A 24570-nucleotide genomic window follows, 5' to 3' on the forward strand; every position below is an offset into this window, starting at 1 on the left:
CTCACATAGTTTCTTCATTAAAATATTTCTATAACTTTTGGCCAAGATAGAGGCGTAGGTAGATACACTGCCTCCTCACACAACCAAAAGAAGCACAACAATAAATTTAAAAATAAAAAACAACCAGAACTGCCAGACAATCAAACTGTATGGAATTCTGATAACCAAGGAGTTAAAGAAACATTCCTCCTGACCAGCAGGAGGGGTGGAGATGGACAGCCAGGGTGGAGAGGACAAGCAGCAAGGTGGTGGCTGGCAGAGCAGGCGGTCCCACATTCACATGTGGATAAACCGGGAGGAACAACTGGGGAGACAGACAGACCGCACAACTCAGGGCTCCAGCGAAGGGAAATAAAGCCTCAGAACCTCTGAGTGAAAACACCTGTAGGGGTTGCAGCAGCAAGAGAAACTCCCAGCTTCACAGGAGAGCTCATTGGAGAGACCCACAGGGGCCTAATATGTACACAAGCCCACCCACCTGGACGTCAGCACCAGAAGGGCTCAATTTGCTTGTGGGTAGCAGGGGAAGTGACTGAAAGCCGGGGGAGAGCCGAGCAAGTGGCACTGTTCCCTCTCGGACCCCAGCCCTCAGACTGAGACCACAGAACCAGTTCTCCTCATACCAACTGTTTGACACTAGGCCGAGAAACTGGTTCAAGAATTCCTCATTATTAAACACTCATGCTCTAAAAACACTTAGTGCTCAGTCCTCACTGACATAATTGACATCCCTTTGTTTTTAATGTAGGAAACCTGATGTTACTTTGGATTTCATGCTTCCAAGGAAAGCAAGTTTGTCATCTGAAAGCAATAAAACATTTTGCATGATCGGCCATTGTTTATCATCCCAAGAAGAGTTTTTGCAGTTGGCTGGAAAGTGGGACCTGGGAAATTTACTCCTCTTCAATGGTATATTTTTCCACTTAAACTAAGTAAATTATCCTGGATAAAATATGAATGCCTATTTCTTTAGTTGTACTTAATAAGTACCATGTTTCCTAGAGTTCAAGATGACTTTTTAAATATTTTGACATTTTTATAATCCAGATGTTTCTTATAATTGATATGTATACTTAATGCTGTGGTCGGTATACCTCCTACCCTCACTTCCCCAAAGAGAAGCTTATATTAAATCAGTTTTATTTTGTAATCCTGCAAAATGCAGTATCATGACAGCTAAACTTAGAATTGTTGTCTCTTTTATTTGTAATTTCAGTGTAGTCTATAAAAATACAAAAATTTAGGAAAAGGGAAATAATATTTAAAAAAATACATCACTAAACCCGTCAGTAGCATTCAGTGTTTATTAAGTAGATGGATAGGTGGAAGGAATACAGATACCAAGTCATATTTCCTTTCAAAAAAGAATTTACTGAGCTCTACTTTCTATTTATTGACAAACAAAACAAAAAAACCTGTTTTCTAGTTTAAGGAGCAAATAGAAACTTCATGATTTTATTTTATCAGAAGAGATATATATATGTATATAAATATCTATGTACATATATAAAGTCATCTTCCATCAAATTGGAAATTGGTGCTTTAATCAATTTTATAAGATGTAGTGAACAACTAAAAGAATCTGGTATAAAAATATTCTTGGTTTCTTGCTTTTCGTCAGAAATTCTGGTTGGAATGGTTTAAATAAGTAACTTTATTTCTCTGCTATCCAGGGGCTAAGATTGGTTCACAAGAGGCCTTTTATCTGTATGCTTGTGGGCCCAACTATACCTCTATAATGCCATGTAAATATGGCAAGCCTGTGAATGACTACTCCAAATATATTAATAAAGAAATTTTGCAGTGTGAACAAATCCGAGAACTTTTTATGACCAGCAAAGATGTGGACATTGGTCTCTTAATTGTAAGTTTTCATTTTATGTTTAACTTTATAGGTACGTTTAACGTTCATATGTATGTTTCTTGAGTATGTAATCAGCTATGAATTAGATTTCCAATGTTTCTCTTTTTTGTTTCTCAATGTTTTCTCTCCTCAGAATATGTATTTTTCTGAAAAAAAATACTTTGACTTCCGAATTTGTTTTCAGGTTTCAAATTTTCATCCCCTTTTCCTTAGAACTATATTTGTTTACTAATCATCAGTTTAGTTTAGTTTATACCTATCAATCATTCAAGAAAAGCATTTATGATATAGTGAAAATATAACACAGTAGCCTAAAAATATTGCTCATCATATTTTCTTTCCATACTTAATAACAAATGCTAAGTTTTACGATAGTTTTAATTACATGTATTCAGATTTTAGAATATTTATTCTTTAATATCAGTAGTAACCGAGGGAATAACATTTGTGTTTCAGGAAAGCCTTTCCGTCGTTTACACAACATGCTCTCCCGCTCAGTACACCATCTATGAGCCAGTTATTCGACTCAAAGGCCAAGTGAAAGCCCAGCTCTCTCAAAGACCCTTCAGCTCAAAGGACGTTCAGAGCATCTCACTGGAACTTCCTCATCTAAGGAATCTCCGACCCACTGAGTGTAAAACTTTCCAAGGCATTCTGCACGAGATAGGGGGGACTGCGATATTTGTTTTTCTCTTTGCTAGGGTAAGATGATAGTTCTGTCTACAGAGAAATTTTAATTATTGAATAATTTTAGGGTTTCTTTTTTATTACAGAAAGGCTATATATCAGCTGTATAAACTTTAAGGTTAAAAAAATCACATTCTTTAAGGTGTCATCAAGCTTTCTGGCGCGGATGGTTTCTTTTAATTCATGAAGATTTTAGAAGTTTTCTTTTAGCCCAAAATGTAATTAGGACAATTAAATAGTAAATTATAAGATCAAATGGCCTATGAGAAAAAAGTGCATGCTGTAGTGACAATATAGAAGGAACATATTCTTTAAAATAAGGTTTGTGAAACTTGTTTTTCCCTTGAAGCTTCCAGTTGTAGGGGAAAAAACAAGGGTCAACAAATAAGTCCAAAAAATGATTTAATTTATGTGGATTTGAATTTTCTTTTTAAAGAGAAGAGAAAATTTAAAAAGTTGGACTCATGCCGTGAATACTGTGTTAGGATAAATTGTTTAATTACCTGTTCCACTGAGTCACCTGAGGGCAGGGAGAGCACCTTTCCTGGCATGGTTAGGCAGTCAGTCAGCATGCAGTGACCACATTACGGCTGGCTGAAATCTAAAGTGGGGGACACAGACGCGCTCATTTTGGGGTTACCCACCTCCACGTCCCGGGCATGCGTGTCCCTGTTTAGCTAGAGCAGCTGTGAGCGTCTCCCATCTTCCCCATCTTACCCCTAATTATAACTGCTGCAACATCATCAGATTTTCAGTCTGCCTACCTGGTCTTCTCTCTTTAATGGAGCCATTTTCTATTAACTTTGCAATAAGGGGCCTATCAGTGTTTGTTGTTACTGTTACTGTTCTGCTAAATAGCTTTGTTAGCGTTTGGCTCACCATATCCTCGGCTCTCTTTTTTTCCCCCCTGCTCTGCCTTCTTCAAACTTTTTTTTTTTGCATTCAGTATCTAGTTGAAGATTCCCTAGAAGGTGTTTTAAAAGTAAAAGCTCTTTATTTAACTCCTCATCATTTTGTGATCTACTTTTATAGCTTGTATAATTTCAAAATGTACACCCTTAGGTTTTCCTCTCTCATCAAGTTATTGAATATAAATTTGTTATGATCAGTGCTACTCAGTGACTAGATCCTTAGAGAAAGTGGTTAATTTTTATCTCACACATATTCAAGATTTTTAAAGTATGTTTTCACATTTAAAACTTAGAAACCCTGTTCAGTATCTTTCCTCCTCCCCAAGAAAAACGAAAGGCAGTCTCCTTAAAATCCTTACTGCGTAGCCCAGCTTTGGAGCCTCATCTCCACCATTCAGCCAGATCGGCAACCTGTGAGCTGCTAGTGTTAGACCTTTACCCTTCCTTCTGCCTGTCCTCCTGGCCCTAGCCGTGCACCCACCGGCCCCTACTTCCAGGGACTCTTTCCAGCCCCCTTCTCCAGCTTGTGCTTCCCCGACCCAGGTGGAGTGGGCTCGGCAGTTTCCGTGGCCTCGAGGCATTGACAGTGTCTCGTTCTTCTTTGCCTTTTATCACAGGAGGCTGTGTGCTTCTCACACGTAATAGCTGTGAGAACTCTTTGGCTGAATGGACAGATGGGTGGCTGTGTGAATGTCTCGTTTGACCGGACAGTGTGCCCCCTGGGGCAGGTGTCATGCCTTTTAAACCTTTTTATCCCTCACAGCAGGGATCAGAGCCTGTCTGTTCCTTGACCCATCAGTGGAAATTTCAGGCATTTTACTGACATTTCAGATCATTAATAAAATGATACTGACTTCTAAGGTTGTTAGTATTATTTTAGTTCATTTATAGTGTATTTTAGAGGCTAAAGAGCATGGAGTTCGTGTCAGTTTTGTTTATAATTCTTATAATAACTATAATTATAAATAATTATTATAAATAATTATAAAATGCAAGAAATAAAAAATAAACTTTCAAATGAAACTGATGGATTGGTTATATAATGGTAGATAATTGCATGTTAAATTTTTACTCTCAACAAACCAGAAAAAAAATCCTTTTTTTTTTTTTTTAGGTTGTGGAACTCAGTAGCTGTGAAGAAACTCAAGCATTGGCCCTGAGAGTCATACTCTCATTGATTAAATACAACCAACAGAGAACACATGAACTAGAAAATTGTAATGGGCTTTCCATGATTCATCAGGTGTTGATCAAGCAAAAATGCACTGTGGGCTTTCACATTTTGAAGGTATGTCCTTACAAAGTTTACGCACTATTTCGTATGCAGTGATACTTCTCTCCGCGTGACAGTCTTCCAGTAACAGAGCCTGTGTTCCCCTTATTCCTGAGGAATGAAGGAATCACAACGGTGTACATTTAATCAAACTGAGGGACTCTACTGGTTTTTTTTTAAAAATCATTTAAATAATTACAATTTTATTTTATTTAAAACATTTTAGAAGAGTAAGAGAAAAAAATAAGGTCATAGAATTTTATGAGCCCAGAGACCTGTCCTCCGCTGGCCCCTCATCCTCTGGATGATGGAATTGAGACTCTCAGAGAGGCTGCTGTCGCCTCAGCTTCACAGTGTCCAGACACCCGGGGCTAAGCATTTCCATGAGGTCGCGCTGCTGTACAGTCAGTGTTTGAAAGCCATCTGAGCTCTTTTTATGATCCAGCTGTCATCAGATATTTAACGCCTTTCTAGCCAAAAGCAGTTAGTAACGTTGCGAGAGTATTTCTCTAGGGCGTCCAGTGCTAAAGCAAAAGTCGCTGCCTCTGCCTGTGCCCCACCCCCAACCCCTCACACTTGCCATGTGAATCCTTTCCACTTCCTGGGAAAGGTTCTATAGCCCAACAGACTTACTGCATTTAAAAAATAAAAACAGAACCTGGCTTATTTTACCTCATGTTTGAAACTGAGTAATCATGACAAATATTTAGAAGTTTGTGGTTTCTTAATTATTTGAATTGTTTTGCACAACAAACTAAAGATGCTTTGTGAAAGTTTGAGTTATTCACCAGTTTTCCTTTGAATTTAATGTTACGATCGCTAAGATTGAAAGCTCAATGTTTCTGCTGATTTGGGGCTCAATCGATGGTTAATGCATCCTGTGTCGATGTTAACTTTCCATAGACCCTTCTCGAAGGTTGCTGTGGCGAAGATATTCTTCATATGAACGAGAACGGAGAGTTTAAATTGGATGTGGACTCTAAAGCCATAATCCAAGATGTTAAACTGCTTGAGGAGCTGTTGCTTGATTGGAAGATATGGAATAAAGCAGAGGCACGTACTCTTTTTTTATGGTAAAAAAGCACATGACGTAAGTTTACCCTTTTCACACTTTCCAAGTGTTCGGCACAGCGCTGACTGTATACACTTGGTTGTGCCGCCCGTCTCCGGAACATTTTCACGTTGCCCAGCTGAAACTGTGCCCACTGAGCAGTGACTCCCCATTTCTCCCTTTACCAGTCGCTGCAGCCAACCTCCTCCTTTCCGTCTCTGAGTTTGATTACTTTAGGTACTTCATTTAAGGGGAATCATTCAGTATTTGTCTTTTTGTGACTGACTCATCTCACTTAGCATTGTGCCCTCAGGGTTTATCTATGTTGTAGCATGTGACAAGATTTCTTTCCTTTTTAAGACTGAAAAATGTTCCATTACATGTATAAACCGCATTATCTTTATCCATTCATCCGTTAATGGACATTTGGGTTGCTTCCATATTTTGGCTATTGTGAGTAATGTTCCAATGAAACGGGTGTGCAAATGTCTCTTCAAGACCCCGTTTTCAGTTCTTTTGACCATGCAAACCCAGAGGTAGGATTGCTGAATCATGTAGTGTTTCTATTTTTAATTCGTTGAGGAATCTCCATACTATTTTCTGGAAGAGCTGCACCATTTCACCACCCCACCAACAATGTGCAAGGCTTAAAATTTATCTGTATCTTCACCAACAATTGTTGTTTTCTACTTTGGTTTTCTTTTTTTTCTTTTTTGATAGTGGCCATTCTTTTGGGTGTGAGGTGAATTCTTATTGTGGTATCGATTTGCATTTCCCTGATGATTAGTGATGATTAGCATCTGTTCATGTGCCTGTTGGCCATTTATGTATCTTCTTTGTAAAGATGTCCAAGTTCTTTGGCCTTTTTTTGAATTGGATTATTTGATTTTTTGGTCATTGGGTTTTAGGAGCTCTTTATATATTTCGGATATGAATCCCTTATCTGACACATGGTTCTGAAATATTTGCTCCTATTCTGCCGATTGTTGCCTCTGCTGCACAGAGAGCCATGTACTTGTAAATATTCATCTAATCCTTCTTCTGGACAACAGAACAAGTGACTGCTTATTGTTAATTGCAATATTAATTGTAAATGGAAACACGGAGATTATTTTCTGTGCAATTTTTTGAGCAGCCATGGGCGATGCTGAATCAGAATGCAGGCTGGAGAACAAGGGGCGCATTTGAGTCAGTTGGAGACTTGCATTTACCATAAACTCTGAAAGGGGATCCTGCTAAGGGACTGGGAATCAGGCCAGGAGAGGGAAATCGATGCAGCTGTGATTGGTGGAGCCAGGTTACCCAGGAGGCATAGAGCTGTATGAGGATATGTAGGGCAGGGCTGTGAAGTCTTGGCTTCATCATAGCCATGAGCTGAGGAGCGAGGTTTGCTCAGCTCTGGGCATAGCATGCCAACGATGGGATGGATGGCCTGGCCTTCACGAGGACCCAGGCAGGGAATGAATACAGGGCTGTTTCCTTTCTGCCCAAGTTTTAAACAATCTTCTCAGTGTAGGCTCATACAGACTGCTTAGTTCTAGCATAGAATATAGATTGTCTGGAGTTAATTTAGACTATAAAAACATCGTCAAACATAATTAAGTAAAGACCAGTTTAAAGTGTGTACCTTTAGAATTTTCAAAGAAGTGGTTATTCCCAAATTTGGCAATAGTAAAAAAAAATGTATTATCAATGAGTTGTGAAGCTGAAAGTAAGTTTGCTAATCTATCATTAATAAAAATAAATTTCGATCAAATGTGTTAGAGGAAAGATAGAATTATTTTCCTAACCTTTCTATAGAAAATTCTATTCCAAATGTGCTGTTATATAAATAGGCAATCAAAGACTATTCAGCCCCAAGACACAGGGGAAAGGATTAGAGAGGTGTGTCAAGCAGCTAGCTATATATACTGTTGCTTTTTCTGGATCTTATTTGTCACTTTTTAAAACTGTAATTTGTTGTGATTTCTCATATGAATAAATACTTTCATAATAAAGATACACACACACACACATGAAAATGTAATGTTACAAGAAGAGAAAGCAAATGAATATAATTATAGCACAGTAAACAAACTGGATCAAAGGCAGCATAAATAGAAACATACAATGAGGAAAGAGCTCAATTGTAGATTAGAAGATCAAACCTAATAAATGTTGGACAGTTGTCTTAGTATTTTAAAGAAGGATGCTAACTTGGGGTGGTTAGATTAAAGAACAAGATATTTTTATTGAATTTAAAAGTTATACTAATACTTCTGTGGGTATTAAATCAGGTTTCTTCCCTCATTTTAATTGAGTTTGTTTGGGGGTTTTTTTGTTGTTGCGAGTGTTTACTTACTTTAGCACCATTCCATTTGGTGCTGTTTTCAAACCTGAATCAAGTTTTCTTACTTGGGTTGCCTTGTTTTCCAGTTTTTGTGCCACTTTTTAAGGACATCTTGCCCTATCTCATGAAGAGAGGCTGTGGTTAGAATAGTAGAATAGTGTGATAAAGCTATCGATTCCTTGGCCTTTCATTGTCCGTTATGACCAGGTAGTGGCAGCAGAGAATTCTGTTATTTGGACTTAGAAACAAATTAATCCAAAAATGCAGAATATTCACAATGTCAGTGTTTTTTTTATTCCACTTAGTACAAATTCTAAAATCATTTGATTCAATTCTGTAAACACAAATGAACATTTAAGTTTACACATTTTTAATAATGCTTTTTGAGAATAAATTGTCAACAATTATATTGAAAAGGTGTGTTTCTCTATATTGAATAAATTTCAAGGTAATTCACTTTTTGAAAATACTATCCATCATTTAATACCACAGGAAGGTTAATGTACTAAAGCACCTAGTGCTGTGTTGCATTTAATATAAGTGTTTAGAAATGACCTTTCGACAAAGGAAAGGACAGTAGCCCAGGAACAAAGACTTGCTTTTCGTACAGATTTTTTCTTTGACCCTGAATGTATACACGGTGGTAACCTGATCCTTGCATGTCCGCTGAAGAGCACAAGCACCTTCTTCCGTCGTCGCTGCGCACTAAGTGGTGTGTGTGCTTGCTCTCCAGCCAGGTGTCTGGGGCACTCTGCTAGCAGCTCTGGAAGTGCTCATCCGAGCAGACCACCACCAGCAGATGTTCAACGTCAAGCAGTTACTGAAAGCGCGAGTGGTTCATCGCTTCCTACTGACTTGTCAGGTTTTGCAGGTACTTTTCATGTAGCTTTATTTTTGGAGACTTTTTTTTGCCATTACTTCTGCTGAATAACTCAATACTATGAACTCAGATTTTTGTGGGACTTTCAACGCAGTTCTCTCTCTTCCCTTGTGCCTACTCTTCTGGATCCTTCTTTCAACAAATAGTAAAGGGGTTTCTCTGCCCCTGCCTCTCATAGTTTGAGATTCACCCTGTCCTTGTTCCTAACTGAAGTACAAAAGAATGATGACTACTGAATTTCTGAGACGCCTCTTTCTGCTGGGATGTAATAGTAACTCTGTAGCCTCTTGAACATCAACCACAGGGAACGTTTCTCGTGTTCCAGGCTTTGCACAGTGGCGGGATCGTGGCTGATAAGGTTTATCTGAGACACGATTATTGCCCACTAAGCCTCGTTCCACAGTCCTTAAATAACAAGTACAATCAGCCCTTCCCCTTTCCTCTACTCTGCACGTGTACAGTTTGTCACTTTTATGTCAACTATGACATCACAGTTTGTTTCCCTCTATAAATCTCCCGAGGGCAGGGACAGTGTTTTTGTCCATCACACTGGAACCCCAGTGCCTGGCACATATGGGCACCAATAGACAGGGCGGGGCAAAGGGAGGTTCACAGTTGTATTATTTTCCACACCGAAACCTATAAACCTACTTTTGTCACACCCCGTGTTTGTTGAATGAATGAATCCTAAAAAAGCAACAAACCCCCCTTCCCTTTATTTCATCTTTCTCGGCCCCTGTGTCAATTAGACGGCTATCTGCAGGAATATAATAAAGTGCTCTCAGGCCTCCTGCTCACTGAATATTTTACATATCATTTGCACATCAGTTGTCCTGTAGGTCACTGCCTTTGTATATCCGTTTTGAAGCTCGACCAATTTCCAGTAAGTTTATCTGACAGCGTGAAGTTCTTACTCAGTCTTACCGTGTCCGAAAAGTAATACATAAACTTGGATATTTCAGTATATATTCTCACTTTCATGTTATTTCTAAAATGCTAGAAAAATATAGGTATTCATTCTTTTCCTCATAAGTGTATTTCTTCACCCTTTTTCATTCGAGGAGCCTGTTTATCACATTGACATTTATTAGGAATAGATTTATGTTAGGTGTTATAGGAAGTGGATAAAGAAATGAACTTAGTGCCTTGGAGCTTAGTAACTTGTAATAAATTCAATTGATATTAAAAAGAAAGAAAGAAAGAAAGAAAGAAATGACCCTAGCCGTTGCCTTTAAGGTATCTCAGGGTGTTTAAGGAAGACTAGTCATTCGTGGCATATGGATGTGAGGCAGCTCCATCAGATCGTGAGTGTGGTGTGGAGACCTGACCTGTGTGATAAGGATGGGCGCAAACATGAAGGAGACAATTCTGTTTCAGTAGCAGCTGCAGGAGCATCACGTATGCCATGTAAAATTTCCTGCTGGGAGACTAGAGGGATGGCAGCACTGTCCAAGAAAGAATGAAACAGGCCGCTTTTGTTGTTCACACCCTCTGCATTCGCGATTAGTGGCCCTTCGGTGGCAGTGACTGGTGGGCACTGGGATGTGCGGGGTTGGATGGAAGTGGGAGCCCATTAGAGAGCGAGGCTGGGATGGGTCTGTGCTGGTGAAGAGCGAAGCCCAGGGATAGATGGGCACTAAAGATAAACAAGTGTAGTGAGAGGAGCGTGCACCTCAGGAAACATCCATTTCCACGTGCGGAGGACAAAGGAGCTACAGACAGAGTCCTCGAAGAGAGAACCCGCCCAGAAAGAGGTGGTCTCTGTGCCAAATAGTGCAGAAGGTTCAGAGAACTCGTAGCTGTAAAGGGCCATTGACTTGGCTGTTCTGCATGGCTGGCAGGGTTTCAGAAGATGAAGAAGAGCCGAATGCTGGGGACGTCAGACTGCATGTGCAGTGGAATCACTGGAGGCGGTGAGAAGAAGTGATAAATGAAAAGTCCAGCAGCAAAAGGAAAGAGAAACTGAGTACTAGCGAAAGGGTTCCAGCAGGTCAAGTTCAGTGATTTTTTAAAAAAGAAATAGGACACCAGCGACTATGTGTAAGGAGTCAGTGGAGAGGGCAAGACTGCAGAAACACGGGCTGGGATGGACTTAGGAATGAATGACTTGGGTGGTGACCATGAGATTTGGGACAGAAAAGGGCAGCTGGCCATAGCAGAAACAGCACCGGACCCGAAGTCAGGAGACCTGCGTTCTCATCTTGGCGTGGCCAAGGGGTTTTTGCTGCTTCTGCAGACTCAGCGTTCTCTCCTTGCATCTGAGGTGGTCAGACTAAACTGTGTGCAAGTTATCATCTAGATGCCCCGTTTTCCGATTGAGCAATATGCAGAGTGAGTTAGGAAGAATGGATGTTGAGATAGGTATTTGGATGTGGGAAAGGGAGTGAGGAAGTTGAACTCCCGTAGCTTTCATCTGGAGGCCAGCTGCTGCCCGTGGAGAATATAATTTATTACTCTCAGTAACTCCTCGGCAGTCTGCCGGTCTCATTATCCCAGGCAGCAGACGGCACCGTGGGGGGGACGGCCGAGGTCTAAGTCCGAGTGCCACACTACCTGTGTGTTTTCCGTGAGGGTCGAGCTGTCGTGCACGTGACCGCTTTGAGCCTCCACGTTCTAGAAGCGAGGGGCAAGACCTCTGAGAGCTGCTGCGAGAAAGCGCTTTGTAAACTGGGGCATGCTCTGTTAATGTCAGCGGTTTTGTCTGTCAGAAGTTTCTCCAGCCCCACAGTAGCAGCAGTGGTGGCGACTGCAGCAATCATAGTACCAATAGGAGTAACGTCTGTGCGCAAGGCACTGTCATTTACTCCTAATACAGCCCTCTGAAGTAACCCGGTGGTATTCCCATGTGATTCTATGGGGCATGGCGTTAGTAACTCTGCCCAGGGTCACTCAGCTGGTGAGCCAAGGAGCCGGGTGCAAACCTAGGCAGTATGAGCCGCTGCTGGGGGTGCTGGGATACAGCTTTGCCTCAGACAATGAAGATGCGTGGGCTAGAATTAAATGGCCGTGCATCTAATAACAGAATTGCTTGATTGAGAAATAGCAACTCAGTGTTGCTATTTCTATCTTAAAAGGAATATCTTGCTTACATGAAAAATGTTAGTTGACAGTTCTCTTTCAACCTAAAGAGAGTATGATTTTTTTATTTTTTCAGGAACACAAAGAGGGGCAGCTTACATCCATACCCCGAGAGGTTTGTAGATCATTTGTGAAAATTATAGCAGAAGTCCTTGGATCTCCTCCAGATTTGGAATTATTGACAATTGTCTTCAATTTCCTTTTAGCAGTTCACCCTCCTACTAATACTTATGTTTGTCACAATCCAACAAACTTCTACTTTTCTTTGCATATAGGTAGGTATGATAATTTTTGTCAGATCTTGGCTATCTCTGTTTTTGCTTTCCCTTCCCACTTTATCCAAATTTGTTTGATAGTCATCAGATGGTCTCTGTGAGTTAGAAACTGCCCTAACACCGTGGTGGGGATGGGGCAGAGGGCTGTGAAATGGGCCAGGCATGGTCTCTGCCTTCAGAGAGCTTCAGTGCCGAGCAGAGGAGGGAGGCGCCAGGACAGAAGTGAGCTGAAGCTCTGGGAACAGAGGAGGCCACTGAAGAAAAGAGGAGAGAGAGAGAGAAGGAAAAGGAGGCTAGGGATGGAACTGTTGGTCACGATACTACAGGGAGGGCAGGGTGAGAAGGAGCCATCAGTACAGGAGGAATGTGCACTGGTCGGACCTGTAAAAGAACTAGGAAGATGAAACGTGGCATGAAAGCAAGCAAGACCGTACCTGTGAGAAAGCCAGATGTAGATACATGTCTACACAGTACACGTAGGGAGGAAAAATGGTTGTAAAACAGCCATTTTAAGAAATGGAAGAAACTGATGCAGCAGCGGTAAAAATCCACATGAAATTAGGGTGATTTTGTGTTAGGTTCAGCACACATGTGGTGATTCAAGGACCATCAGGATTCTGGGGGCAGGGTAATTGCAAAGATGAGTAAAATATGGTCCCCCACTTAAGGCGCTCACAGCCTAGAAGAGGGGACAGAGACCTAAACAGATACTTACACTGTGTAGAAAGCACAGTGACAGAAATCTTGTTTTCTGGTAACAATAGAGAGTGGTGAGGGGTGTTTCCTGGGGCGGGGGCGGGGGGGGGGGGGGCGATGCCTGCTCCCAGCTGGAAAGGTTGAGTAAGGAGTTGGAGGGAGGGCCTCCCAGGCACAGCAGACAGTCCGAGAAGGAGCTGTGAGAAGTAGGTGTGGCTAAAGTGTAATGTGAAAAGACGGCTGGAAAGGGGCCTGGGGACAGATCATGGAGATTCTTGTAGACAAGGTGCATGTCCAGGGCGGTAAGGAGGCCACAGAGAGCCACTGAGAGGTTTTCAGCAGGGGGTGGCATTTGCTAGAGAGAACACTGTAGAAGGGAGGGTTCACAGGTCCATCATGAGAGCCATTCAGAAGTCTGTGAGGTCATCCAGGTCAGAGGGGAGAAGAGCCTGCGTTCTGGGACCATGCAGGGGCTGGGAAGAGTTCGGGAAGAGGAAATAAGGCCACAGAACCTGGAGACTGACTTGTTGTCGGTAAAGGCAAGGTAGTGGTCAAAGCTGGCTCCGGGTTTCTGCGTGGGAAGGGTGCTTCTAGCAAACCAGAGAATAGAACGGGAGTGAATTTAGGGCAGAAGGATGATCCAGGTTTAGATTTGTTGCATTTGTGTTGCATGTAAGGAATCATACAGTTGAATTTATAAATATGAAGCTCAGAAAGGAAGATAAAGCTATAGGTATGAATTCTGGAGTCATTTTGGACCTTGTAGGAGATACATAAAAATGTAAGACACAGTCCTTTCCTCAGTGAATGAAAAGATGAACAATCTCCTCAGAGAGATCAGATTAATATAAAAATGAACAGTTGGCTGTTCAAGTAGAGAAATAACAGCAGGAATTCAAGGAGCATAGTAATAGTCCACAAAAATATCTATAGTAAGAAAATGGTACTCACAGATCAAACATGCATTATTATAAAGTATGCCATATTTCTCACTTTGAACATCTTTTGTATTTTTGTAAAAATTTGTATATAATGATTTGCTATTACAGTTAAGTTTTTATTTTATCCTTTTTAAAAACTTTACTGTATCTCAATGTTTTTCGATTCTAGATGGCAAGATCTTCCAGGAGAAAGTGGAGTCAATCGTATACCTGAGGCATTCCAGCAGTGGGGGAAAGGCTGTCCCCAGCCCTGGACTGACGGTCATACGCCCATCTGCTTTTACCGCGTCAGCACCAGAAGGTAGAAATAACAAGAATGAACGTATGAACCACCCCAATTTAGTTCTCAGTAGTAGTAGATACATAAAGTGTCCACATTTCAGCGCTACAGTACAAACTGATACTCAAGACTGAATACATGAAAGGCTAGACTCAAAAACTGTAGAATATATGTAAGGAATCCATTTCTCTGCTTTCTGGTATCAGTACCCTCACTCGGTATGACAGGAGATGCTCAGGAGAACTTAGGAAACAGTGGGCTCGTGCTGTCTTGTTCCGTAGCTCTCTGTCCCCCCCCCCTTTTTTTAAGATTTTATTTATTTACTTTTAGAGAGAGGGGAAGAGGGGAGAAAGAGAAAAACATCAATGTGTGATTGCCTCTTGCACGCCCCCTACTGGGGACCTGGGCTGCAACCCAGGCATGGGCCCTGACCAGAATTGGAGCGGAGACCCTTTGGCTCACAGGCCAGCACTCAATCCATTGAGCCACACCAGGCAGGGCTCCGTCCCCTCTTGTCATAATTATTTGTCTTTAAGCTTCTGATTTATTTTCCTACTGTCTTCGAAAGCTTTGTTTGGCTTACCCTCTCCTTCCTACCTAAACACATCATCCTGGACAAAGTTCACTTGCCATGTGAATGGCCATCCAATAGTCCAACCTCACGGTCATTGGTTCTGGGGACCTGTCTCTCAATTTTGTCTGCCGACGTGGGTGCACTTGTCCTGGACTTCGTCGCAGCAGGAGCGCTTCCCACCTTGGAGACTCGTGTCCCCTCCTCAATATCAGGCTCCTGCCCTCTGGTTTCTATCACCCTCCCAGGTTCCCTTCTGCCTGCTTTCCTCACCCAGCCTAGACACCTTGAGCCAGCAATTTTCTGGACACTGTCTTCAGTTTCCTTGTCCTCTCGGCTTTCTTGCCCTGAAAAACCCTACCCCTGTCTCTGTCTTACCCCCCTCACTCTGCTGAGAGCCGCTGGAGAAGGTCATGGCTGAGGGCTTTTGCCATGACGAGGGTCTCCATTGGCCACCGGCCTTTCCTGCTGGCTGCCCTTGAATATTCCTGGTTCTCAGAATGAATTCCCTCTCCTGTTTTCATAGCAAGGATGTTCAAGTCTTTAAGCTTACAGTGCTTTGCTACCTTCCTTATTTACTACTCCTAACAGACTGCCTCATATCTACCAATACCGAGAAAAAACAGGTGTGTGTGGCCTGGCTATGAACAGGCCAAGCGTCTTCCTCTCCTGACTGCTGAGCATCGCTCTGATGGTCAGTCCCACCTGTCTTGTTGCGGGCTGCAGGTGAAGTTGAGATACGGACAGATAGGATGAGATATATGGGCATCGATCTCTGGTTTTGTTTCTCTCCCAAAGTGTTGCGGTTATTCTCTAGCACATTTTATAGCCTTTTATCATACTATTTTAAGGCTGTGTTTTATTTAATTTTATTTTATAGCAAATGTCTATTTTAAAAAATCATTGTGCATCATTCTGGAACATTTTCAAATACAGTCATTTCTTCCAGCTCTTTGAACAGAATCTTTTAGCAGCCTTAAAAGTCCAAAATCCAGAAATAACTAGGAAAAACATCTGAGTTGTGGAGCTCTTTTATTACCACCAAGTCTGTGCCATAAAGCAGTTCATTCAGTGCCCATTTATTCTATATGAGGGGTTCTCCAGTTGTAGCATGTAGAAAAATCAGCTGGAGAGCTTGTTAAATAAAACACAGATCCCTGGGCCTGCATGGACCTGGGGTGGAGCCTGAGCCTGTGCGTCCCTAACAGTCAGGCAGGGGGCGCTGGTCCCCAGCTGATGGCCAACAGATCACTCCATAGCACACACTTCTATCTCCTGCTCTTAAAATGAGGGATTTTTCTGGTCTCCTTCATAGAATATTAGAAGCAGCAAATAGGAGAGCTGCAGCAAGAAGGGAAAAAAAGTATTGCTTCTCACTAACAGCAGCAAGAAGTGACTACAGAAATGGAGGAGAGGGAACAGCCTAGTAAGAATGACAGCAAGACGACGATTACTGCTGTTATCCGGGCATCTGTTCTGTGCCAGGCACAATGCTTGGCACTGCACAAATATCACATTTAATCCTTAAAGCATCCTTCAAGGTAGACACTTCCGAACCCTTATTTTATATTTGTAGAAACCAGTACTCATAGAACTAAGTGGTTTACTCAAGACCACCTGACTAACAGAACGATCACTTGATTCCAGTTATAGCTGCAAAGCCCATTCCTTCCACTGTCTCAAACTGCGTCCTAGTGACTGCAGGTAAATTAACTTTTACTTAATTCACTTAACTTCGCTGCAGTAGAATCATCAGCCCTAATGATTTTGAGTCATTCTGTCAATATCATATTTTGTTAAGTAGACAGGAAAAGACATACAATTTTGGAAGATTTTAATAAGAAGTAGTTAAAAGAAAAATAGTTCTGGCACTTGAGAATTTTAAACATTAGTTACTAGGAACAGTGACTATGTGGATTCCTTAACAGTGCTGGGTGAACGGGTTATTGCTCTGGTTGTGACTGATAGTGTAGAAAGGAAGTGCTCCCACTTAACAGGTTTTTAGGTGGTATTTTTCTGTCTACTCTTAGCAGGAAGCAGTTCCTCCAAAATCACTCCACCACATACGGCTGCCAACCTGCGGCGTTCTAGAAGCCTGCCAGCACTTCCTGCTTCTCCTCTAATGCTGCCACAAAAACTGGCTGCAAGTTCTGACTGTGGCATTGACAAGTTACAGAGTACTGCAGGTGATCATGTTGCTCGCCAGCCAGAGAAATGGCATCCTCCGGGGAGTTCAGAAACACTGAAAAAAGAGCAAGAGGACGCATTCATCAGCAGCTGTGAGTCTGCAAAAACTGTGTGTGAGGTGGAAGCTGTCCTTTCAGGACGAGCCTCTGTCAGGAGTGGCCCCAAAGGAACGTCAGAGTTTCCAGTGGCCAAAGTAGATCACAAGGAGTTGGAAGCAGAACCCAGAGCAGACGGTGACAGCCCTGGGGATGAGTCCTGCCCACGGCGCCCTGATTACCTCAAGGGACTGGCCTCATTCCAGCAAAGCCACAGCACCACTGCAAGCCTGGGGCTGGCGTTTCCTTCACAGAACGGGTCTGCAGCCGTCAGCCGCTGGCCAAGTCTCGTTGATAGGAACACGGAGGACTGGGAAAACCTAGCCTTTTCTCCTGGTTATGAGCCAAACCACAACCGAAGTGCAGATGCTCACAGGTACTACCATGTTTTTGCATGTCACGCCCCCTTCCACATTTTTTACTATTCTTTTGCCAAGAATTCTGTACTTCTAGAAATGTCTTCATTATCTCACTTCTTACAGTACAAGGGGGGACCTAAAAAACCAGAATTATCTTCTGGAGGACAGGCCTGGCCCCTCGTAGTACAGGCCTCCCTCGCTAGGTGAGTGTTCTAGAAACCTGTCTGTATCAGTGTACCGGCTGGTGGTGTTGTGAGAGGCTGAGTTCAGCTTCAGGGAATTTTTATTTGAAGACTCTTTCAGCGTGTTTCCCCATTTCGTGATGGGTGATTTACGAGTGCACATGCCCACACCACACTGAGTGTTGAGCAGTTTCTGACCAAAAATGTCTTCAAAGGGAAACGTTTTGCTGATGTGGAAGACATGAAGCAAAAAATGGCAGAAGCACTAAAAATCAAAATTGACAAGTTCAAAAAACTGTTTTGAGCAGTGCTAAGAACATCTCAATAGGTATATTGCATCAAATAGAGAGTACTTTGAAGGTGACTGAAGTTTAAACATGTAAGAATACACAATTTTTAATAAAAAATTCTGGTTTTTGGGTCCTCCCTCATATAACACATTTTATTTTATGTTTTAAAAAGATTTTATTTATTTTTAGCGAAAGGGGAAGGGAAGGAGAAAGAGAGGGAGAGAAACATCGATGTGTGGTTGCCTCTTGCACGCCCCCTACTGGGGACATGGCCCACAACACAGGCACGCGCCCTAACTGGGAATCAAACCAGCAACCCTTTGGTTCCCAGGCCCATGCTCAATCCACTGAGCCACACCAGCTGTGGTTCACATAACATATTTTAATAACAAACAAGATACCTTTCTCCTTATTTTAATACTAGATAATATTGAATTCCACATTTAACCAAACGCTAAACCATAAATAGTCCTCAAAGAAAACAATCTTGTGGTTTATTTAACTCTTATGGTTATTAGAGAAAAACTCTTTGGTTCATGGAAATTATAAGGTTTAGTATTGCTTCCAGAAGCATCTCGAGTAGCCCTGTCCAGGAAACTGCGACGATGGAGTGTCTTCCCTCTGCTGAGCAATATGGTAGACACTGGCCACCTGTGCCTGCTGAGCACTTGAAGTGTGGCTAGTGCAAAGGAGGAGTGGAATTTTTTTTAATCCTCACATGAAGATATGTCTGTTGATTTCAGAGATAGGGGAAGGGAGGGAGAGAGAAACATCGATGTGAGAGAGAAACATGGCTCAGTTGCCTCCAGTACACCACCAACCAGGGATCAAACCCACAAGCTAGGTATGTGCGCTGCCCAGGGACAGAACCCACAACTTTCTGTGTACGGCACAATGCTCCAATGAACTGAGCCACCCAGCCAGGGCAAGGAGCTGAATTTTTTTAATTTAATTCTTAAATAGTTTAAATGGCACCGGTGGCTAGTGACTACAATATTGGACTTCGTAGGGGTAGAATAGAATAGCGTTCAGGAGGATATCTGCCTAAAAGATACTGGTGACAAAAAATGATGGCAAATGTGTGAATCATAGTTAAATCGGGCAACATTTTTAATTTAACATAATGAACTTATGTTTCACACGTTAAAATTATTACGACAGTCATGTGCCGCATAACAATGGTTCTGTCCACAAGGGACCGCACGCACGACGGCGGTGTGCCCTCTAACCGGGTGGGCAGTGCCATCTAGTGTGTGCGGTGGGAGCACTGTGTGGTCGCTCGCGGATGAGATCACCTAACGAGGCGTTTCTCAGAACGCATCCCAGCCATAGGGGAATTATCGTGTCCTTGTCTCCCTGATACTGTGTTAGTACGACTTTCTCGGTCTGTTGTAGTGTAAATGGAGATTGCTTGGTTCCCATATGCTGTGGATTGTATGAGCTCTTGAGTGGAGTTCTCCTCGTGCTGCCTGACGTTATGCTGGAAGACGTGATGGGCAAGCTGATTCAAGCAGACGTGCTGTTGGTCCTTGTGAACCACCCGTCACCCGCTATACAGCAAGGAGTCATCAAAGTAAGGGCAAGGACCGCGTGTGGTTTCAATTTGGAAAATACATATACGTGCGATTCGTGATTTGAAAATACATATGTTAAAGTAAACCTAAAGATTGATTTTATACTTGGGAATAATGAACTGTTATCATTTGTTACTTCTTACCCATATTTTCATATGTATTATCGTCTAATTTTAAGCCCTCATTCATATATTGATTCATATCATTATTCTTTTTAAGTCTGCCAATTACGAGGAACAACAGCTTGTTGGAAATCTCTCCAGCAGTGTAGTCTTAGATTGCAGATATTCATTTCCGGTTTCAGCTGGGGGAGGAGGGTAGGGAGACCTTCCCTGATCCCCTTCTGAAACAGCTTCCCTACGCCCTGTCCTTACTCTCTCTACCATAGATCCCAGTTGTGTCTTGTAATTACCTTTTTCGTTTATCTGTGAACTTGTTACTCCGTGAGGGTAGGCATCTTGTGTCTGGTATACAGTAGGCACTAAATACATAAATATAGATATATACACAGATGTAGGATATTGTTTAATCACTAACTGTTCAACCCAGTATTTATTGAGCTTCCATCTCATGTGCAAAACCCTGGGCTCATTGCTATGTGGGATGTAAAGGGGAATAACATACGCCCATACATTCAAGGAGTTTATAGTCCAGTGAGAGAGAGACACATACACCAACTAAGTAAAATGTAAGGACTTCTGTGATGAGTGCTTCAAAGGCAGTATTAACAAGGAAGAGTGGGAGCGTAGGAAAAGCAACTAGTTCTGATGAGGGAACCAGGATGGTTTCATGCAAAAGGTGTATTTTGTATTATGCTGTGAACTCAGAGCTTTTTGAATGGGGCAGTGCATAGATGTGTGTTTGGGGAAGAATCTGTCAGCACTGTGACAGAGCCGTTGTGGGAGGAGAGGCGGCCAACACAGCAGTCCAGGGGAGAAATGAGGAGTTTCTAGTCTGGGGGCGTGGGGCGTCAGAGGGTGGGCAGATTGGAGAGACATTGGCTGGAGCTGAGTGGTGCTGCCTTCATCATACACTTGGGGTCAGGGCAAGAAAAGGTCAGCCCTGAAGCCTGGGAGCGTGGTGCTGCTGTGCTCTAAGAACGGAACTGTGGAAGAAGTGAGCTCGGAAAGAAGACTTAATTCGGTTTTACACATGGTGGTGTTTAAGATGCTAGGGAGGGGCGGAAATGGAGGCCTGTGCTTATGATAAATAATCTGTCAAGAAATCCGGAAACAGAGGTCTAGACGCACATGTGTGCACGTGCACATGCACACCTGCAGAGCGAGCACAGAACAGGGTTGACGAATTTTTCCCTTCAGAATTAGGCACAAATATTCTACATACACTTGACTAAGGCTGCCAGTCCACTGGGTGTCCGTGTTCAGCTGAAAAACTACCTTTCCCATCACAAATGTATTAAGATCCCCAAGGTAGAGTCATCATTAGCATCCTGTAATAGTCAGAGACAGAATTTATTTTGTTTTGCTGTGAAGGTGGCATTTTTTTTAGCTTTCTATGTCTATGCATATGACATTAATAACTTACAAATACAAGTATAGTAATTGTCTGATTTGTATATATTATATAAATTTTAATACATTACCTAAATTGTCTTAATTTTTCCCTTAGCTACTGGACGCATATTTTAATAGAGCATCTAAGGAACAAAAAGATAAATTTTTGAAGAATCGTGGCTTTTCGTTGCTAGCCAACCAGTTGTATCTTCACCGGGGAACTCGGGAGCTGTTGGAGTGCTTCACAGAAATGCTCTTCGGTCGACATATTGGCCTTGATGAAGAGTAAGTGCATTCTTCCCTCCATCATAACTGAGGAACTTTTGTCTTAAATGTAAAATTTAAGAAACTGGCTCTCAACAAAATTATTTGGTCACTTTTAGAAAAAATCTGCTAGAAATCATTTTCCAGGTGAATCAACTTACTGTTTTCCATGTGATACTCTTTCTGATACAACTTTTTCCTTTGCATTTCATTCATCAGCTGGAGACTAGAAACATAAATGCTGCATGAAGCGAGATGAGAGTTAAGATTAGATGTCTGTGTCCGTAGCAGAAGGTTGTTGAACAGGGAGGCGGCCCGTGTGTTCTCAGCAGCGGGTGACATGAGTGATCCATGGACAAGCCCCTGTCCCCGTGGAGCCTTCAGGTCATCCGGGGACGAGTGGGCTCCTCACCTGGGACTCCTGGTGTGCTGATTGCTGAGCTCTGGCCCTGGCATCATGCTGGAGGGTTAGCAGACAAGCACAAAAATAAAAGAATGTTTCCTCCGAACCAGAAGTTTGGCAGGAAAGATAAACTGTTATTTTTGTCTGTGATGGAAATGAGTGTCTTCTACTACTACTACTACTACTACTACTACTACTACTACTACTACTACTTCTTCTTCTTCTTCTTCTTCTTCTTCTTCTTCTTCTTCTTCTTCTCCCTCCTCCCCCTCCTCCCCCTCCTCCCCCCTCCTCCCCCTCCTTCCCCCCCTCCTCCCCCTCCTCCCCCTCCTCCCCCTCCTTCCCCCCCTCCTCCCCCTCCTCCCCCCTCCTCCTTCCCCCCTCCCCTCCTCCCCCTCCTCCGCCTCCTCTTCTTCTTCCTCCTCCTCTTCTTCCTCCTCTTCTTCCTCTTCCTCTTCCTCCTCTTCCTCTTCCTCCTCTTCTTCCTCCTCCTCCTCCTCCTATTATTATTATTATTTAGTGTCTCCTACTTATTATTAAGTAGACTGATTTAGACCTTGAGAAATTTGGTTGCTATGGTCATGGCAGCAGCACTTTCCATTTGCGTACAGCTTTTGGCTCTTTCAAAGAGATTCTGCATTATCTCGTTTGATTCCCACAACTGCCTTAAGAAAGGGTAGAGTAGACATCACCACCTGCATTTGACAGGTAAGGAAAATGAGGCATGAAGTGCTTGAGCAGTCTCCTTCCATGACAGGCAGACGGCGTTGGGACAGCAGCTCGAGATCTGCTAGACCTTGGTTTACTAGCTCAGTCTGTAAAATTCTGTGCACTTGTTATCATTAATTAATCATTATTAATTAGTAATTAATAATAATTAACGATCATTATTCTTTTCCTGTGCACTTATTACATAGACCCCAAAAGCAGGGGTTCTTTGGACACCTAAGGGGCCAATGGATGAATTAAAATGAGTCATATAAAACCATGAAATTGTTTATATGTTTCATCTGTATGTTTGCATTTTTACCTTGGGATATACATTTAACAACACCTTTTACCTTTGGAGGGGTCTATGGTCTTAAAAAAGGGTTAACAATCTTTGTTCCCCAGATTTATTTTTTATAGCCTCAAAATCAGGTTAAAATGGCCCGTATTACAGTCATTTTTTTCGTAGTTCATGGCTAAGCACTTCTCATGTGCTCTGAACTGTGCGTTACTTATCATAGATTTGACCTGGAAGATGTGAAAAGCGTGGAACTGTTTCAGAAGTGGGCTGTCGTCCCCGTGCTGGGACTGATAGAGACCTCCCTGTGTGACAACGCACTCTTGCACTCGGCTCTCCTGTTTCTCCTCCAAATACTGCATTCCTGTTCCAAGGTGGCAGATATGTTGCTGGATAATGGGCTTCTCTACGTGTTATGTAACACAGTAGCAGCCCTGAACGGACTAGAAAAGAAGTAAGTTTTAAATCATTATTCAAAGCTACATCTGATATGTATTTTGGAAAGGGAACTTCCTTTAACACTGATTAGATTAAGTTAGATGACATTTGGAGGGGGCATATTTTCCATCATTTGCAACAAAGTTAGGCTAAAAGAAGGTGTTTAGCTCTCGTAGGTGTGGCTAAGTAGGCTGGTCATTGTCCCGCAAACCGAAAGGTCGTGGTTTCAATTCTCAGTCAGGGCTCATGCCTAGGTTGCACATTTGGTCCCCAGTTGGGGCACCTATGAAAGAATATTTCTCTTTCTCTTGTTTTTCCCTCCCTTCCCCTTTCTTATTTATATATATAAAAGGCGGTATTTATATGACCTACTTTTAGGTACCTAGAACCTGAAGACAAGTTGAATAAATTTAACTCTCTTCAGATGCAAGGTGGGGCACATGTAGGTTTACCATTGTTCATATGGAAAGTAACACAATAATTAATAAATACTGTAATAATATAATAATAAACTCTGTGTTTTGCATACTGAGAACTATAAACCTACTTTTGCCCCACCCTATATATTTACAAAGCTTCCAGTTACGGTTTGATAAAAATTATGATGCTGCCAAGAATAGGAAATTGAGGATTAGAGGGGTGTAGTCACTTGAAGATCACACTAGGAAATAGCAGAGAACTGAGACTGTGTGTGTCTCACTGTGAAAGCCTGTGTTTTGAACCCATGTGCCATCCTTCGTTCATGTTACCATAAGTGAACTTCTGATCACCAAAGTATGTCGGCACATGGCTGCCTGCCAAATTAACAGCTTTAAGAAATATGTAGGCAATTGTATATATTTTTTGAACTTTGTTCCTTTGGTTTTTGCATTTATGACATACAGTGTAACATTTTTACTAGCATAATATTAGAATATATATCTCCAAGAGCACCATCTCATTGCACGTTCAAACATTAAATACCATCTACATTTTTGCAGAGAAGGCAGAGCATATCCTGATGAGTTTCTAGGCCAGCAACTTTAAACCAACACGTCAGAGAATTTTTAAAACATGTAATACCTGACTGTTTAGTCAGGGTCCCTGATTTAATAGTCCTTAGATTATCAAATTTAAAAAAGACAACCAAGATACATCACAATTGAAATGCCAAAGGTTAAACATGAAGAATCTTAAAAGCAGCAAGAGAAAAGTAGTTAGTTATCCATAAGGGAGCTCCCATAAGACTGTCAACTGATTTCTCCAAAGAAGCTTTGCAGGCTAGAAGGGATTGGTAAGAAATATTCAAAGTGGTGAAAAGCAAGGACCTACAACCAAGATTACTCTACCCAACAAAGCTATCATTTAGAATCAAAGGACAGATAAAGAGCTTCTCAGACAAGAAAAAGCTAAAGGCGTTCATCACCACCAAATCAGTATTAT

At 42.0% G+C, this 24570-nt stretch overlaps 1 protein-coding gene across 1 annotated transcript in view; it reads left to right on the top strand.

The window, feature by feature from the left end:
- Positions 1 to 24570, top strand: part of LYST (lysosomal trafficking regulator) — a 147386-nt gene that overhangs the window by 55592 nt on the left and 67224 nt on the right. The window contains exons 15-26 of the mRNA XM_045196398.2: positions 749 to 909; positions 1674 to 1864; positions 2321 to 2566; positions 4577 to 4750; positions 5639 to 5788; positions 8849 to 8986; positions 12150 to 12348; positions 14155 to 14286; positions 16870 to 17494; positions 19345 to 19522; positions 21153 to 21322; positions 22934 to 23164. Coding sequence (XP_045052333.2) covers positions 749 to 909; positions 1674 to 1864; positions 2321 to 2566; positions 4577 to 4750; positions 5639 to 5788; positions 8849 to 8986; positions 12150 to 12348; positions 14155 to 14286; positions 16870 to 17494; positions 19345 to 19522; positions 21153 to 21322; positions 22934 to 23164 — 2595 coding nt within the window. The remainder of the gene's footprint in view (positions 1 to 748; positions 910 to 1673; positions 1865 to 2320; positions 2567 to 4576; positions 4751 to 5638; positions 5789 to 8848; positions 8987 to 12149; positions 12349 to 14154; positions 14287 to 16869; positions 17495 to 19344; positions 19523 to 21152; positions 21323 to 22933; positions 23165 to 24570) is intronic.

Source organism: Desmodus rotundus, chromosome 10, assembly GCF_022682495.2.
Source record: "Desmodus rotundus isolate HL8 chromosome 10, HLdesRot8A.1, whole genome shotgun sequence".
NCBI lineage: Eukaryota > Metazoa > Chordata > Mammalia > Chiroptera > Phyllostomidae > Desmodus > Desmodus rotundus.